Source organism: Pelodiscus sinensis, chromosome 10 (assembly GCF_052426305.1).
Source record: "Pelodiscus sinensis isolate ZL-2025 chromosome 10, ASM5242630v1, whole genome shotgun sequence".
NCBI classification, from domain to species: Eukaryota; Metazoa; Chordata; order Testudines; family Trionychidae; genus Pelodiscus; species Pelodiscus sinensis.
The window spans coordinates 29385483-29401267 of NC_143061.1; the positions used below are offsets into that span (position 1 = coordinate 29385483).

Below are 15785 nucleotides of genomic sequence, written 5' to 3' on the forward strand. Positions count from 1 at the left end.
ATCTGGCAAACACATAAAAACATGTGCATAATAAATTTATGCACATGAGTAGTCTCACTGACTCCAACTCTCAAACATAAAAAACTGGTCATATTCATATTTGCAAAATCAGGATCTAAATACATAACTGCTCTGAATAACATATTTATAAAAGAGTAAGACAAATGGAAATTATTTGCTTATATCAGAAATCCAAACTCAAAATATGTATTTGTCCAAACTTCATCCAGAAGCTGGCATCCAGCCACATATTTTTAAAAAAGTATGGTTTAAAACATTAGCAAAACATACTAGCTCTATTGTAAAGGGGATCATGATGGGGAAAAGGACATTCCACCTAAGACTTTTGTCTGTCTCAGGTTCTCTGTAGAGCACAAGGAATAGTAAAGCAATGAAAAATGCTATGTGTTGCTAACTTTTAGAGCTATGTCTAGAAAATTAAAACTATCTACAGACGTTGGACAGCTAATAACTTCACATGATAGCCAAACGTTTCTGTAATCTTCAGCTCACCAATCAGCCAAAGGACAGAGGAGAAACATTCATCAAATTACACAGAGGGTTCCATCTGTTATCCTAAACCGTTGTTATCAAGTAACACAGAGGATATGCTGAGAAAAATCTTGCAACTAGTTTTATTTCACAGCTTCTTTTAAAATGTTTGTATATAAACTAGGATTAAGAAAAATAATTAAAAGGTTCTTTGGAGGAAGATTACTTAGCATTATAGTAGCATTAGGGAAGGGCTGTCACTGAGTTGAAACTGCAGTTTTCGGGTTGGACAGTATGTCTGCTGTGCTGATGTGATGAAGATCTTTTTGCTCTCTTATTAAAAGTGTTGTTCCTTCTCGAGAAAGGACTTTGCAAGTAGCCATGCCAGCCCAACAGAAGAAATTCATTTTTTGCATCGCTGGGGTGTTAAGCTTCGCTTGCGCTCTCGGCATTGCAGCAGCCGTTGGAACTCAGTTATGGATCAAAGGAACAATACTGTGCAAAACTGGAGCTCTGCTTGTCAATGCTACAGGACCAGAACTGGAGAAGTTTATTGGTGAAATTCAGTATGGGCTTTTCTATGGTGAGCGTGTTAGACAATGTGGACTAGGAGGGAGACCTTTTCGATTTTCATGTAAGTAACAGTGACATTTGAATTATTTAATACCTTAGTGCAGTCTACCATGATAATGAACAGACAAATGCTCCAGTTTAACAAGTGTGAAATACTCTAAGATTAAAAGGTTTTGTTTCTGACGTGTCCATCTTAACATTTAAACTACCTTATTATTAATATTAATTATAATATGTCACAATTTCAGTAAAATCATATTATGGTTTATTATAATAGCTATGTACCCTTAATTTTTTTAATACTTTGAAAGAAAGATTTTGTTGACTATTTATCTATCATATGTTCTATTGCAAAATCAACAGTAAAAAGGTAACAGCAGCTTTACTAGAAAGAAAGCCAAGTGCAAAGCCTCATTTATTGCTTTTGAAGAACATAGCAGCAAGAACTACCAATCTTCTGCATTCATTTGGAAAACATACTGGGTTTATGGTAGTAGCTGTTCAATTAATTGATCTGCAAATTGAACTGGGTATCTGACTGATACAGAATATAATGGAAAGAGATTGTTAGAAATTGTTTTGATTTACATGCAATATTTATAACCTGTTTATCTTCAAGGATAAAAAAGATGAATAAAATGATCAGGAGAACATACAGTTTATATATAGCAACATATTAAATGGATAATAACAAATAGATCTTTGTTTTATGTATATATCTCACAATATGCTACATGAAATTATTATTACAAAAGACAATTTGGAACTAGTCTACTAAAACAGTACTGGTAAAATGCTTGCATAAATCATTTGTGATGAAGTCAGGTTACCAGATTATGCAACAGAAAAGATTTAGTATATGCTATTTTTGCAGAAGTAGTAGACCAAATTCATTTAGTTTACTATTAAATTTTGTTATGTCTAAATTCCATAACTGGTTTTTTTATGAGAGTTCTCTTATTATCCTAACTGTCATAATATGCTGATGTTCTACCCCTGCAAGTTACAGTCTGGGATGAATTTTCAGAGCAATCTACTAAATCGAAAGGAATTAGTTTTCATCTGTAGATATTATTATGAACTGCAAATGCTAATGCACATAGCAGGACAGAGCACTGACTGGATTTAATTCATGTTCATTATGGTAATGGAGTTTTTAAGACTGGATAAAGACAAAGCTGGGATCACATGATTACCATTGAGGGCTGGAGAAGTGGGGTTGGGGGAGGAGGGTATCTCCCCAGCATTTTAGGAACATATGAAGCACTAATGAGTTTTGGCACAAATTGTTGCAGGGAGCCTGATTCTTCAATGCTTACACTGAGTAGAATTTACTTAGACAAATAATTCTACTGTCACTTAAATAGGGACTTCTTAGCATAGATAAGAATTGCAGAATTGGGCCCTGAGTTATTAGAATATTTGTATTGTCCTCATATTGTAAAGCAAAATGGTTATAATACATTTTACTAGCCAAGAATGGCAGGGCTCATAGAACTAGCCATCACCAAAATGATTTAATAGTCTGTTCTGAATTGCTCATTTCTAATCTGATACCACTTCTGCTCCTATACAAAGAGAAATTATGAATATATTCTTAATAAATTTGTAATGGTTTATAATAATAAAAATGCATCAAAAGATGTGAAAATGCTTTATTAAAGTGCAATTTAGAGCTGGGAAAATACCGCAACAAATTTTCCATGAATAGCTACTCCAATTTTAAATGAATTTGCTCTCTCATCATACTTGCACTCTTTGGATTTCTCTTCCCTGCAAATAAAAAAAAAAAAAAAGTGTCTTCTTAACACACACTATCTGACTTGGGTTAGTTAATCTGGGTTAAATTAGAAGTGATGATGCAAAATTCTATTTTTTAAATTATGTTAGCAGCTCATGTTCAACCCCTACTCTTCTACAGGTTTTAACTGCTAGCCCAAGTTAAAAATCGAGTTACTGTACTATGTTTTTACTGCTTTTTAACCTGTTATCTAGCTTGGGTTAGTTAACATGAGTTAAGATCTTCCCTCCCCCCCCCCCCCCCTGGAGATATACCCTTTCTGGAACCACTCGTCCAAATGAGCTTTACTGTTGCAAATATTCAATGAGCTTTACTTTCGCAAATATTCACCAAACATTAATTTCAAAGGTGCATTCAAATGTTATGCTTCACACTTACAAATAACTGCACCCAAAAGTGCATGTATGCACATCCAATCCATGAACAAAACCAATCCTAGGTGAGGTATCTAACTAATCACAGCTAAAAACACTAAACATTGTGTGGAATGTTGAAAATTGAGCACTGAATGTTCACAGTTAACTGTATGATCATGCCACATGTGAAAATATTCTTTAAAAATTCATCAAATATGTTTGAGTAATGAATAAATCTGAGGAAGTTTCAATGTTTGCATATATTTCACAAGCAAAAAAGAGACTGTGCTGAGTATAATATGGGAAACTTTAGCAAATATTATCTCTCCAGTTATACAAATGGAGAAAATGATGAACAAAGATATTAAGGCCCTGATTCAAGAAAGCACCCGTTTTCCTGAGGAAGAGTCCTTGACAGCATACTTAAAGTTGAAGAATATGCTTAACTGCTTTCCTGAATGAGGGTCTAAGTGACTTGTTCAAGGACATAAAACAAATCAATAGAGTGTCAGGCCTCCTAGCTCCAGTTTTCCTAAGTGAACTGCTACTATATGTTGCCTTCCTTTATCTAAAATTAAATAGGTTGCATTGCATTGTTATTGGAATAGGTTTTCCCCTTGTATTACAAACCCATTGTAAATTCTATTTATATGCCTAGGAATATATCATTGTAGTATATTCAGAAGAGACTTCCAGAAAGTGATTATTGGCCCTAGTGTTCATCAGAAACTGTAGCTCTCTACTAGGATGACTTGCTACAACCAGGTTACTACAAAATATCATAAATATACCCCTTTGGAAAATCACTCACTAAAGCATTTTTGTCTATATGAACTTTCACAGAGAGTGGATGGTGGAGGAGTAAATATTCCCTTTACAAATACCTTAGACAATTTTTATTTAACTGGAAGAGAAATAAATGTATGTGATTTTTCTGTTTAAAGATGCTAAGCTAGCTTAATATCTGCAGCCAAGGAAGGATTTCATCTGCACAGAGCCCAATTATTGAGAGACATTGGTTGACAGTCTCCATATCTGTGAGAATATACATGGAAAGTTTATACAAAATCTCTCTAGAAGTCCTTATAAATATCCTGGGAAGTCGTATGATTTATGTGTTCACAGTTTAATGAACTGAAGTACAGTGTAACACGTCTGAGAAGAAACAGTCTGGAAAATAGGTTAAATGATTTAGTTCTATGTTTGTTCCCATTAAATGTTCCCTACTGACCACTATATCTCTTTTAATTGTAAAATGAATTTGGTCTGCCAGCAAACTCTGTTAGGCTGGGGAAAGCCTTCTGCTTCATTTATTCTGGCTGATTCTCATCAGTTTCTGGGTCGGTGGCTCATTTTCTAAAGGTCATTGGCATTCAGACCTAGCACACAAATTCATTCATTATAATAAAGGAATGTTTTTCTTTCAAGACAACATTGCTGGTGAATTTAATTTTTCCTGATATGTCACCTATACAATTTTAAAATTCTAGATGTAGCTGTCAAGGAAAACAGCCAATACAATACAGTTGTATGTTTTACTTAAAACAAAGATTGGTCTTATTAATAAGTATGCAGTATTGCACTTTATTCCAATATATTCACTAGTGCTGAAAGACTTAATTCTGGAGAACCTTATTTGTGACAGAATGTGTGATATACCATTTTAGAAAGTCTATGTGGATTAAAAGCCATGTTTTCTCTAGTTTATGACTAACTTAAATGGCATATTTGTAAAATGTATACCATTTACACTGGTACTACTATGATTAGTACTGTTTCTGGCTAGTAAGAAAGTAAATGTGTAATATAAAAAATAAATGAAGGACCTAATTTTCACAACTGCGTATGAGCAGTGACAGGGGCTATACATGAAACCTGGGTAGAGGCAGCCTTTGACTTTATGACATTTGATTTAAGATGAATGGCACTTAAGACATTTCTGAATTGACCCTGATTTGACTTATGACCACTGGTTTAGACTTTATGACACTCAGTCCGCAGTGGACTGCATTGCAGCTACAAGTTACAACATTTCGACTTAAAATGCAATGTTCAGGAAACAATGGTGTCACTGCCTGTATTTGGATGTGCAAATGTATAGTTAGTGGCTCTCAGCAGAAATATAATTTGCAAATATCTGATTTATACATGTAGCCATGGTAAATATTCTGGAAATTAGGCATGCGACTGGTGAACACAAGTAGAGTTTTTATCAGATCTTTGAACAGTGCCTTAAAACATTCTTCTCGCAGAGGCTGAGGGGGCAATGGACAAGAAGAAGAGAAATTGAGTGCCCGGACTCTCTGTAGCACGGTATTATATTTTAGATAATATTAAAGATTACATTTCACAAAGCTCTTAGAAAATTTTACATATGTTCGCTTAAATAAAATTAATTTATTTTAATTTGTGAATTAATTAATCATGGATGATTATATTACTTACTTTTTCAAGCTTACTGTATTGCTGGCTACAAAACCGCTGGTAAACATTTTACAAGGTACAATAATTTATGTGAGGCTCCTATTTAGCTTTTTCTCAGCATCTTATAACGACAGCATGGCAGTTAGAGGAGTTATTACCCCCAGCTTAATCATGCCCTGTGGATTGGAAGCAGTTAAGTTTGTTCTATGATTAGTACTAAAATATTTGTTGTCACTAAACACACATAAGTGATTAAGAATTACTTACAGAGAATGAGTCATTGTCTACCAGATCTAGGTAGGTATGGTCAAATTTGAACTCGCAACTAAAACCCAATATAAAAGATGCTAAAACTATATATAATTCCCAACATTTTATTGTATATTGTGTATGACAAAATATGCCTTGTTTTTAGCTGAGCCTCAACATAGTTTCCGATTTTGCAGGCACGGTTTTTAAGGAAGGGTGCAAAAGTGCAGGCATAAGTGTGCCCAGGTTTGTACTCATTTAGATGAATTGATTTGTGAATGCTTGGTTTGTGGATGCTTTTAGGAAGTTAGAGCAAAGGGCACAAATGCACATGGAACAAACCATAGTCGAAGTATTGAGGTCATTTAAAAAAAACCCAAAATATAGACTTCCAAGTTAGTGTTCCTTAATGAGTTACTACATACAGAGTACTATGCCTTGTAAAATGTAGCAAAGTAAGAACCCACCTCCAAACTCCATGGGCCAAAACACAGCCATAAGTGAATGCAAACTGACCAGTGGTAGAGTTACAGAATGTAATTCAGAGCAGAAAAAAGCTCACAAATAGCTAAATATCTTATTTTACCACCAGTTCCTTCTTCCTTTATTTTGGCATCCCATTTTTAAAAATTATTTTAAGGCTTCACTGTTTCTTTTTACTTCTTTTATTCTCTCCCTCTTTTACATGCAGAACTATATTTGCAGACACAAAATGTTCTATTAAATGTTTTACTTAAAGAAAGTCAAGGGAAATGTTCTGACCATATAAAATACCCTTGACCTTTGTCAGTTCCTAGCTTCAGCAGACCATTCAGAGAATTCATGAAGAAAGAGAAATTTAGTACATTTGTTCCAGTACATTGTTGTATCCATAAACAAAAGTGCAGAGCAAGGAAATAGCAATTTTGCACTTGAACTTCTTTGAGGAAGATTCAGGAACCTTGATAACAGCAAAGGTAAAATTATTCCCCTCACACTTTCAGTGCACTCACCAGGGCCGTAACAAGGGTGGAGCAAGTGAGGCATTTGCCTCGAGCGCATCATAAATTGGGGCGCAAAGACACAGTAAGTAAAAATAATAAGCTGCAAAAGTAAAAAGTGCAAAAGTAAAAGGTGCTAATCTAAGGAGAGGAGGTACAGTACATAATTAATATTTTGCCTCAGGCGCAAAAATACCTAGTTACAGCACTGGCGCTCACAGTCATCCTGTCTCCTCTTTCTTCTTTTTCTCCCCAGTGCAGCCTGGGAATTATAGCCCCTGGTTTCAAAGCTAGGGAACCAACTAGGAACAACTTACAAACACAAACTGGGATAGCTATCTGATTCTAGCTACATTCACCTCAGCCTTCTACTTAATACTAACTATGGTAAAACTTTAACAGTCATTTCCAAGCCATGATTTGAGTCTGTTATCAAAGTCTTCCAATCTTTGTCTCACACGTCTCCTAATTCCTGGAAAAGCAGGAACAAGACTAAGCAATTCCTATTACTATGGATTGTCCATCATTATTAGTAATGTCACTGATGTTCTCTGGTCCAAGGTAAAAAAATCAGCACTGTGTTCTTCAGGTGCTAGCCAATGAGCTACAAACAATCTTGAAATACTCCATTTCTTTGTATCTTTGATAGAAATCCTTGGATTTCTGCTATCTTCAAAGGACACTAATATCTTGAATGTCCTTTTTTGACTTTGTACAGCAAGCAACTTCACACAATCTACAGTTTGAAACTTGTAAGGTGTAGCACCTTTCTTACACACCATATACTGTCTGTATTTCTGCTGTTTATTCTTAACACATTCACAAATAGTTTCATTGGAAAGTTTAGTTGAAGGAGAACATGTGAGCCCTTGTGAGGTAGTAAGTCATGTGTTTACCTGGTGTCCTTTTTACAGTTCAAAGGCTGATACTCCTGTTTTAAGTATAGAGTGGTCCCGTAATCAAACAGTGTTTCAAGAAAAGCTTGCAAACTCATAAGTACAGTCTTTCACCAGTCTCTTCATTCTCTCAACTAGACCATTAGCTTTAGCATGGGTATAAACAGTTTTGTGCTTGATACTATTGCTAATGAGGGAGTGTTGCATTTCAGCAGAGGCCAGTTGCATTCCATTGTCAGATGTCAATTCTTTGGGAAATGCTTCTTGGGAGGAGACTGATACCATGAACTTAATCATTATGGTAACCATTCCAGTGAATGTATCTTCTGGATACTTTGAATGCATCTACCTTTGCATAACAGGCTGATCTTCAAATGGTCCTGTTATACTGAAAGCAATTTTCTCCTGTGGACTGTTGGGATAGTCAACTGCTGTGAGAAGAATGCTGAAGGTTTGCTATGACTTATCTCTACTAGAATAAGCCATGCAATTCCTATTTCCTTAACCCACTTGTCCATCCCTGGCCACCAGAAGTCTTGTCACAGTTACCTTTTGGTTAGACTCATCCCCAGATGTCATTCATGTGCCATATGAATCAATCACTCTCAGAAGTGTAGGCGCAACAAGACAGTCAATTTCCAAAATACATTCATTTAGTAGGAATAGCTCACATGATATGTGTCTATATGGTTGGAAGTGTTCTGGTGTCATCCTCTTGTAAGGCCATCAGTTGAATAGGTAAGCCTTTAGGTCCTCTCCTGAAGTATGTTGTTTTCTCCCATGGCTATTGCCCACTCTCAGACACTTTGGGCTGTAGCAGATATCTGTGCAATGACAATCACTGTATGATCTTTCTCTAAGGTCTGGGCAGGTGAGACAGTCTACAGCAGTATTCTTGACACGTGGAAGATATACTGTCTAGAAATCAAAGTCAATTAGTTTGGTGGCTCATTTGGCAATTCCTAGTGTTGCTCACCCATAAACTCACATGCTGAATGAAGCTGAAAGTAAAGATAAATCTCCTATCCCACAGGTAGGTTCTGAAGTGACTTACTGCCCAGAAATGTACCAAAGCCTCTTTCTGAGGGACAGACTAGGATTTTTCTGGATCAGTCAAGGCTCTGGAAGTGAATGCAATAGTGACTTCTTGTCCACTTTTAGCTGAGTCAAGATATCAAGACTGTACTCACAATCATCTGTTATGTTACTATTTGCTTCTCAGAAATAAAAGGGCTAAAAGGCAGGTTGGGGAATGTTGTTTTATTAAAGCTGGTCTTGCATGCTTCATCCCATTCAAACTTCACATCCTTTTTTAGGAGATGATGCAAAGGATCTACTTTCATAGCAAGTTGCTGCACATACTTTGAGTAATATTTGCTCAGTCCCAAAAAGAATCAAAGTTTGTTGTGGTCATCAAACTTTGGTGCATCATGAAAGGCATTCACTTAGTTTGGTTTGGGTGGTATGCTATTTTTATATGTCCTAACTGTGTCACTGAGTCCGTACAGAATTGACATTTCTTCTTGCTGAGGGTAAGTTGACATCATGAAGCAATTAGATACATTTAAATTTATGTTTCTGTGTGATTATTTTATATCCATTGCCAGCATATTTTACACCTGAACCCTTTGAGGAAGGCTTGGGAAGCTTGATAACCACAGAAACAATGTTTATTTTCCTCACTATTTCACAAAGCTCATATTCTCTCCCCCTTCTCCTCCCCCCCCCCTCCACCCCATGCATCCTGGGAATTGTAGTTCCTGAACTCAACACTATAGGAATCACCTATAAACAAACTTACTTACAAACACAAATTGAGGTAGCTATCTGCGCCTACAACAGTCAAGTTATGGGTCACCTTAAATCACAAATAAATGTCCACAAAATACATTTCCATACACACTGTGCATTTTCACTAGGAAGTTCCTTCTGTCTTCAACAGATAAGATAATACACTACACAATACAATGCATTAATCTCCCCTACTGTATAAATCAAACCCTTAATTACAATGGAAAAAGCTGGTAGATTTAATCGTTACATTTCTTTATATTTATAAAATCTCCAATAGAAGCTCATCAAATAAATTAAAGGACACAATAAAAATAATGATAAATTATAAATGGACTCCTGATCTCAGCCTAAACCCCTCAGCAAATAAAGGGAGAATAATATAAATCCAAACTCCAGCAAACAAAACTTTGAATTAATTTGGTACATTATTACAGCTATATAAATGACCAAAACAATGCAGAGTCCATCGCTTTTTAAAATAACTTATATGAAACTATGGACCAGAGTTAATGGTGACATAAATGTAACCTACATTAGGGTAACGGGGTTAGAAAATTGATTTAACTAGCTTTAAGCAAAGTTGCAACAATTTGGCGTTCAGTATGTATGTCAACTAAGTGTAACTTACACCAGTTTAGGATTTGCGGGGGACAAAATTTATCCTTGTATCATCATGTGACACTCTGAAACCTGTTAGTTTCCACTGTGCCTGTGCAGAATTTTGACTTATAGGATGAACGGGAAGGTTGTCTATAAATTAAGTGAGGTGAGAGCTGCATTTTATTACACCATTTTTCTGCTGCATCCTTCTCACCTTCTCCCCCAACCAGCTCGGTGTGCATGTTACAGTCTTTATCACCACCACTAGACCTGGTTTCCCACTTTCTTGCATTTTGTGTCTTTATTTAGACATAGGCAAACTGGACCTGATTTACAACTGACTTCTTCCAGTTTTATGCCAGGCTAACTTAATAGACATTAAAACCTTAATGCCAAATGGGGGCAGTTACATTATTTTGCAACTTACATGCATCAGGATCTCTTTCTTGACCAACTTATGCACAACATATAATTTGCACCAGTATTTAGAACATCAATATTGAATTTGGCCCATAGACTTCCAGGGTGTTTTACTGTTGTACTCTAGTCTGCAGTCTTTAGGCACTACAGCTGTTGAAGTGCTTTAGTTTGTTCTAATACCATTTGGGAGTAAGGAGAGAACATTTAGTATGCTGATTCAGGACATATTTTTAGCATTTAACATTTCAAATATGTGGAATTTACCTTCTAAAAAGCTCAACACAAATAAGTCTGGCTCAGACAGAATGTTCTTAAAAGCCTGGCCATCACAGGGTAAGGTTTTGAGTTACTCCCTGGGCACAGAAAGGGCAGTAATTATTAATACATGTAGTTAGATGTGATCAAGGTGAGATGAGGTTTCCCACAAAGCAAGTGTCTGTTGGCCAATGCACTTCTGAATTCCACAATGTGTTTCTCTTTAAACATCCTTGCTAATCTGTTCATAATTAAATTTGGTGACTTTATTTTCCTCTTTCATTGAGTTCTGAGGAGCACAATTTAAAACAATTAGCACAGAGCAGCACTAAATCCCTTCTCATATTTCTAAAATACTTATTTTGTCTAATGTTTGTAGTAATTTTTTGTTCCATTTTGTTTTTAGTTTTTCCAGATTTGCTCAAAATTATCCCTGCAAGTATCCATGTAAGTGTCATTCTCTTCTGTACAGTACTGATAGTCTTTGCTCTGGTGGGAACAGGTTTCTTCATGTACAATGCATTTGGCAATCCCTATGAAACGCTGCATGGTCCAGTAGGGTTATATCTTTGGAGCTTCATTTCATGTAAGTACTTTAGTATAGTTCTGCATTTAAATTAGTCACTTATTTATAATTAATGATTTAAGATGAGTGATCTGTTTAATAAAACATGTTACTGTACTGGGAACTGTAGCTGCACTGAATCTGAGCCTGCAACCTATAGCCAGGTGGAGAAAGGCATTCCATTTTGGAGGATTGTGACCTTTTAAAATTTGGTTCAGTTCTGAGCAAACCCCCAAACTTTAAAATTCTCCATAAAAAGTGGCTGAAGCATGGCCCCAAGTCAGTTTGCCCCCTCAGACCTTGGAAGCCTATGTTCCCCAGCACTCTACCAGACAGGTCCCAATGAGACAGGCAGGCAAACTGGCAGGACAGTAGTTAACATTTCAAAACTTGCCTGGCAGGCAAAGTACCATTTGTCAAACTTGAACCAGCTCCAAAGAACTTTGTTTCTACTGAATTGGTAAATTCATTCTCTCTCACTCACACACACACACCCCCCACAAAATATGGGTTTTTTTATTTGTTGGGGAACCCATGTGGCAATCTTTAGGCTTGACTCTCCCATTGGTTCCACTGATGGAAGTTGCATAACTCCATTGAAATCAATGGAATTTCACTGGTGTAAATGAGGGGAGGCTAGAGCTCTGTGTTCGTATCTTATTAACAAGAACCATAGGCCTAATTCTCATTTACAACAGTTTGACACTAGTATAGCACTATTGACTTCACTGGATTCACTCCTAATTGACATCAGCATAAGATCAGAATCAGACCCACAGACAATCTGTGCAAGGAGCAGATTCACTGCCAATATTTCACACTTTGCAAGAGTTGCCATTGAAAAGCGTCTTATCTGAAGAAGCCCATTATAGACACAAAAGCTACTGCCACTTGCAGTACAGGCAGTCCCTGAGTTACGCGGATCCGACTTATGTCGGATCCGCAGTTACGAACGGGGCTTTTCTCGCCCCGGAGGACGGGAGCGGCGGGACGCCCAGATGTGCCACGGTCCGCCGCCCCCGTCCTCCGGGGCGAGAAAAGCTGCTCCCCATCTCCCTGGTCTGCAGGGAGATGGGGAGCAAAGCCTTGGAGCACGCCCGCAGCGGGACAGCCCGGGCGCGCTTGAGCTGTCCTCCTGCAGGTGTGCTCCGCGGCTTTGCTCCCCATCTCCCGACCAGCAGACCAGGGAGATGGGGAGCAAAGCCTCGGAGCATGCCAGCAGTGGGACAACCGCGGCGCGCCTGGACTGTCCCGCTGCCCGTGTGCTCTGCGGCTTTGCTCCGCGACTCCCAGGTCAGCAGACCAGGGAGACGGAGCAAAGCCGTGGAGGACTTGGGCGGTCCTGCCCCCCCCCCCTCCAGCAGACCAGGCTTTTCTTGCCTACCCCTGGGGTAGAGCAGCTGGGGGCTGCCGGGTTGGTCCCACAGCACCGCTCCAGACCAACCCGGCAGCACCCCAGCTGCTCTGCCCCAGGCGTCCTGATTCAGCCGCTGCTGGTCAGTTTCAGCAGCGGCTGAATCAGGACGCCTGGGGCAGAGCAGCTGGGGTGCTGCTGGGTTGCTCCAGTAGCGCCGAGGAGCCGTGCTACTGGAGCAACCCAGCAGCACCCCAGCTGCTCTGCCCCAGGCGTCCCCAAGTCAGCCGCTGCTGAAACTGACCAGCGGCTGACTACAGGAAGCCCGAGGCAGAGTTGCTCTGCCCCAGGCTTCCTGGAATCAGCCGCTGATCAGTTTCAGCAGCAGCTGACACCAATTCCGACTTACATACAGATTCAACTTAAGAACAAACCTACAGTCCCTATCTTGTACATAACCCGGGGACTGCCTGTACAGAAAATGAAGCAAATTAGATTCGAAGCAAGAGTATATTTATTTTTCATTGAGCTGGAGAGAAAAAGGTGCAATTCTGCAAAGGGCTGTTGCTCATTAAGACCCTGATCAGCAAAGTATTTAAGTACATACTTAACTTTAGGTACCTGGGCAGTCCCATTAACATCAATTGGATTATTCATAGGCTTGCATAGATGCTTTGCTGAAGCTGTGGCCTTACACCAGACATAATACTTGGTATGGTTGGCTATTTAGGTCCTAATTGAAAATTCACTGTAGTCGATGGAAAGAATACCATTGACTTTGATGGTCATTAGCTCAGGTCCTGAAAAAGAAGCCACTGGGAAGGAGTCTGTTAAGTGACGCTAACATGTAATAGAAAATATTGAAATGTAATGAAAATGGCATTTTACTTTTTGGTTATTTGTATGTGCTCATAAAGATTTGTTGTTGGGAAATTTTTAGAACAGTGATGTTTCTTGTTCTATTTCAGGTTCTTGCAGTTGTCTCATCATGATACTATTTTCTTCAGAAGTGAAAATTCACCACCTCTCTGAGAAAATTGCAAATTACCAAGAGGGAAGTTTCATCTTTAAAACTCACAGTGAACAATTTGAGGATTCATTCTGGATCATCCTGGTTTGCTTCTTGGTGCACTTCCTGAATGTTTTGCTAATTCGGCTTGCTGGATTTAAATTTCCTTTTTCAAAATCTAAAGAGTCAGAGACAACTACTGGAGCAGTTGATCTCATGTACTAGCCTGATGTAGATTTTTAATTACATTCCAGGCAAAAAGGTTAATCTCCGCCACTTTCAACAATGACCAAATATCTGTAAAATATCTGCAAAATATCTGGTTTTATAAGATTGATTTAGAAGACATTAAAATCAAGAAGAGATTTAAAATAAACATCAACACAGTAAATATGATAAAACTATGGTATGGGTGATCCTCATTAAGGACTAGATCAAAATATCCTTAAATCATGTAGCACCTACCTTATTACGACAATTTGTTTCACTGGGATTATATGAGAAATAAGGTATATCTTAACATAGATACAGGTATTCTGGGTCTTTATGTACTTTAATAAAGGAGGAAGAAATAAAAGTATAGGAAAACATTTCCACCAGCCCTAGAGAGTTTGCCTATATCTGTAAAGGTGGTAATGTATAGGAATGACTACTACTACTATTTTATGTAACAAGACTGGACTAAGAATCCACTCCAGTGAATAAAGAGTGGTGATTGCACCACAAAACTGCAAGCACCAAATGAAAAAAATAGATAGCTTTAGTCACAAATTTAGGGCCCATAGCTGCAAAATTCTGTTAAGTTCAATGACTGTGGTTATTCCAAACAGAAGTAGGAGGAGGGAATCTACAGATTATGTAACCAAACTAGAAGGCTGGATATCCAACTCCTTGTTGTGCCTTAAAAGCTGTGAACACTCTGTATTTTAGGTTCCAGTGGGAATTGGACATTCTGCACCTCCCAGGCTTGCTGAATATCTTGCACAATTGAGTCCATAAAACAGAGACTGCTCTATACCTTTATCTATTAGATGCCTCAGCCTCCTAAATTGCTCAGAAAAGTCTCCTTTCTGCTTCCTGTTTCCTCATGTATTGTCTGCTGCCCTCACTTTAACAAAGGTGGGGGAAGTGTTCACTGGACAAAGTATTTGTGCGATAAAAGAGTTTGAACAGCAGGTAATTTTTTAAAATGGGTTAGTGCAGAAGCTCCATTTAAAAAAAAACTCATTTGTTCTCAGTGTACTGGTAATGTTAGGGGAAGACAGCAAACAACTTAAACTCATTCATATTTCATAGGCACCACATCTATCATGTTACTGTTAATCCCAGAGGACCATAGAAGGTGGAAATAGAAAACAAAACCTATTGTTTTGTTGGAGATGGGGTCAAATTAATTATAATTTGAATAAAACTGATTTCAACATCACAAGGATTTCACCCATAGTAAGTGACCCGCTGTCCTGAAGACTTTACTTTCTAAAGAGAAGGCGAGTCAAAGGTTAGAAGGGGAAATGGAGGCACAGAGGAGCAGATGCGAAGTGACTTGCCCAAGATTACAGAGACAGTCAGTGGCAGAGAATAGAATACAACCCAAGTCTCCTGCCTCCTACTCTAGTACCCCATCACCTTTTAAGTGCATCATTTAAATTGGAATTTTAATGAAATGTAATGCACACTGTAGTGTGCCTTAACCAGTGTTCCCTGTAATCTGAGGCTACGTCTACACTACGAGTTTTCTCGGCAAAAAATATGCTTATGAGAGGCTCATTTGCATGAGTCGCAATCTCATTTGCATATTTTCTGCTGATCTGTTTTTGCACTGGGGTTTCTGCACAAAAACAAGCAGTGTGGACATTTCCTTTTTGTGCAAAAAACCCTTTTTCCGCAGGATCAGTAAACCTCCTTTTTTGGGGCATAAGGATCTTGCGGGAAAAGGGGTTTGGTGCAAAAAGAAAATGTCCACACTGCTTGTTTTTGCACAAAAACCCCAGTGCAAAACTGGATCGGCAGAAAATAT

General features: G+C 38.1%; 1 protein-coding gene across 1 annotated transcript; it reads left to right on the forward strand.

The window, feature by feature from the left end:
- The first annotated feature begins 349 nt into the window (after positions 1-349).
- On the forward strand, positions 350-15525 carry CLRN1 (clarin 1). Its single transcript, XM_006115943.5, has 3 exons — positions 350-1126; positions 11247-11426; positions 13728-15525. The coding sequence occupies exons 1-3, from the start codon at positions 874-876 to the stop codon at positions 13991-13993; spliced, it is 699 nt and encodes a 232-aa protein (XP_006116005.1). The 5' UTR covers positions 350-873; the 3' UTR covers positions 13994-15525.
- Positions 15526-15785: the final 260 nt, after the last annotated feature.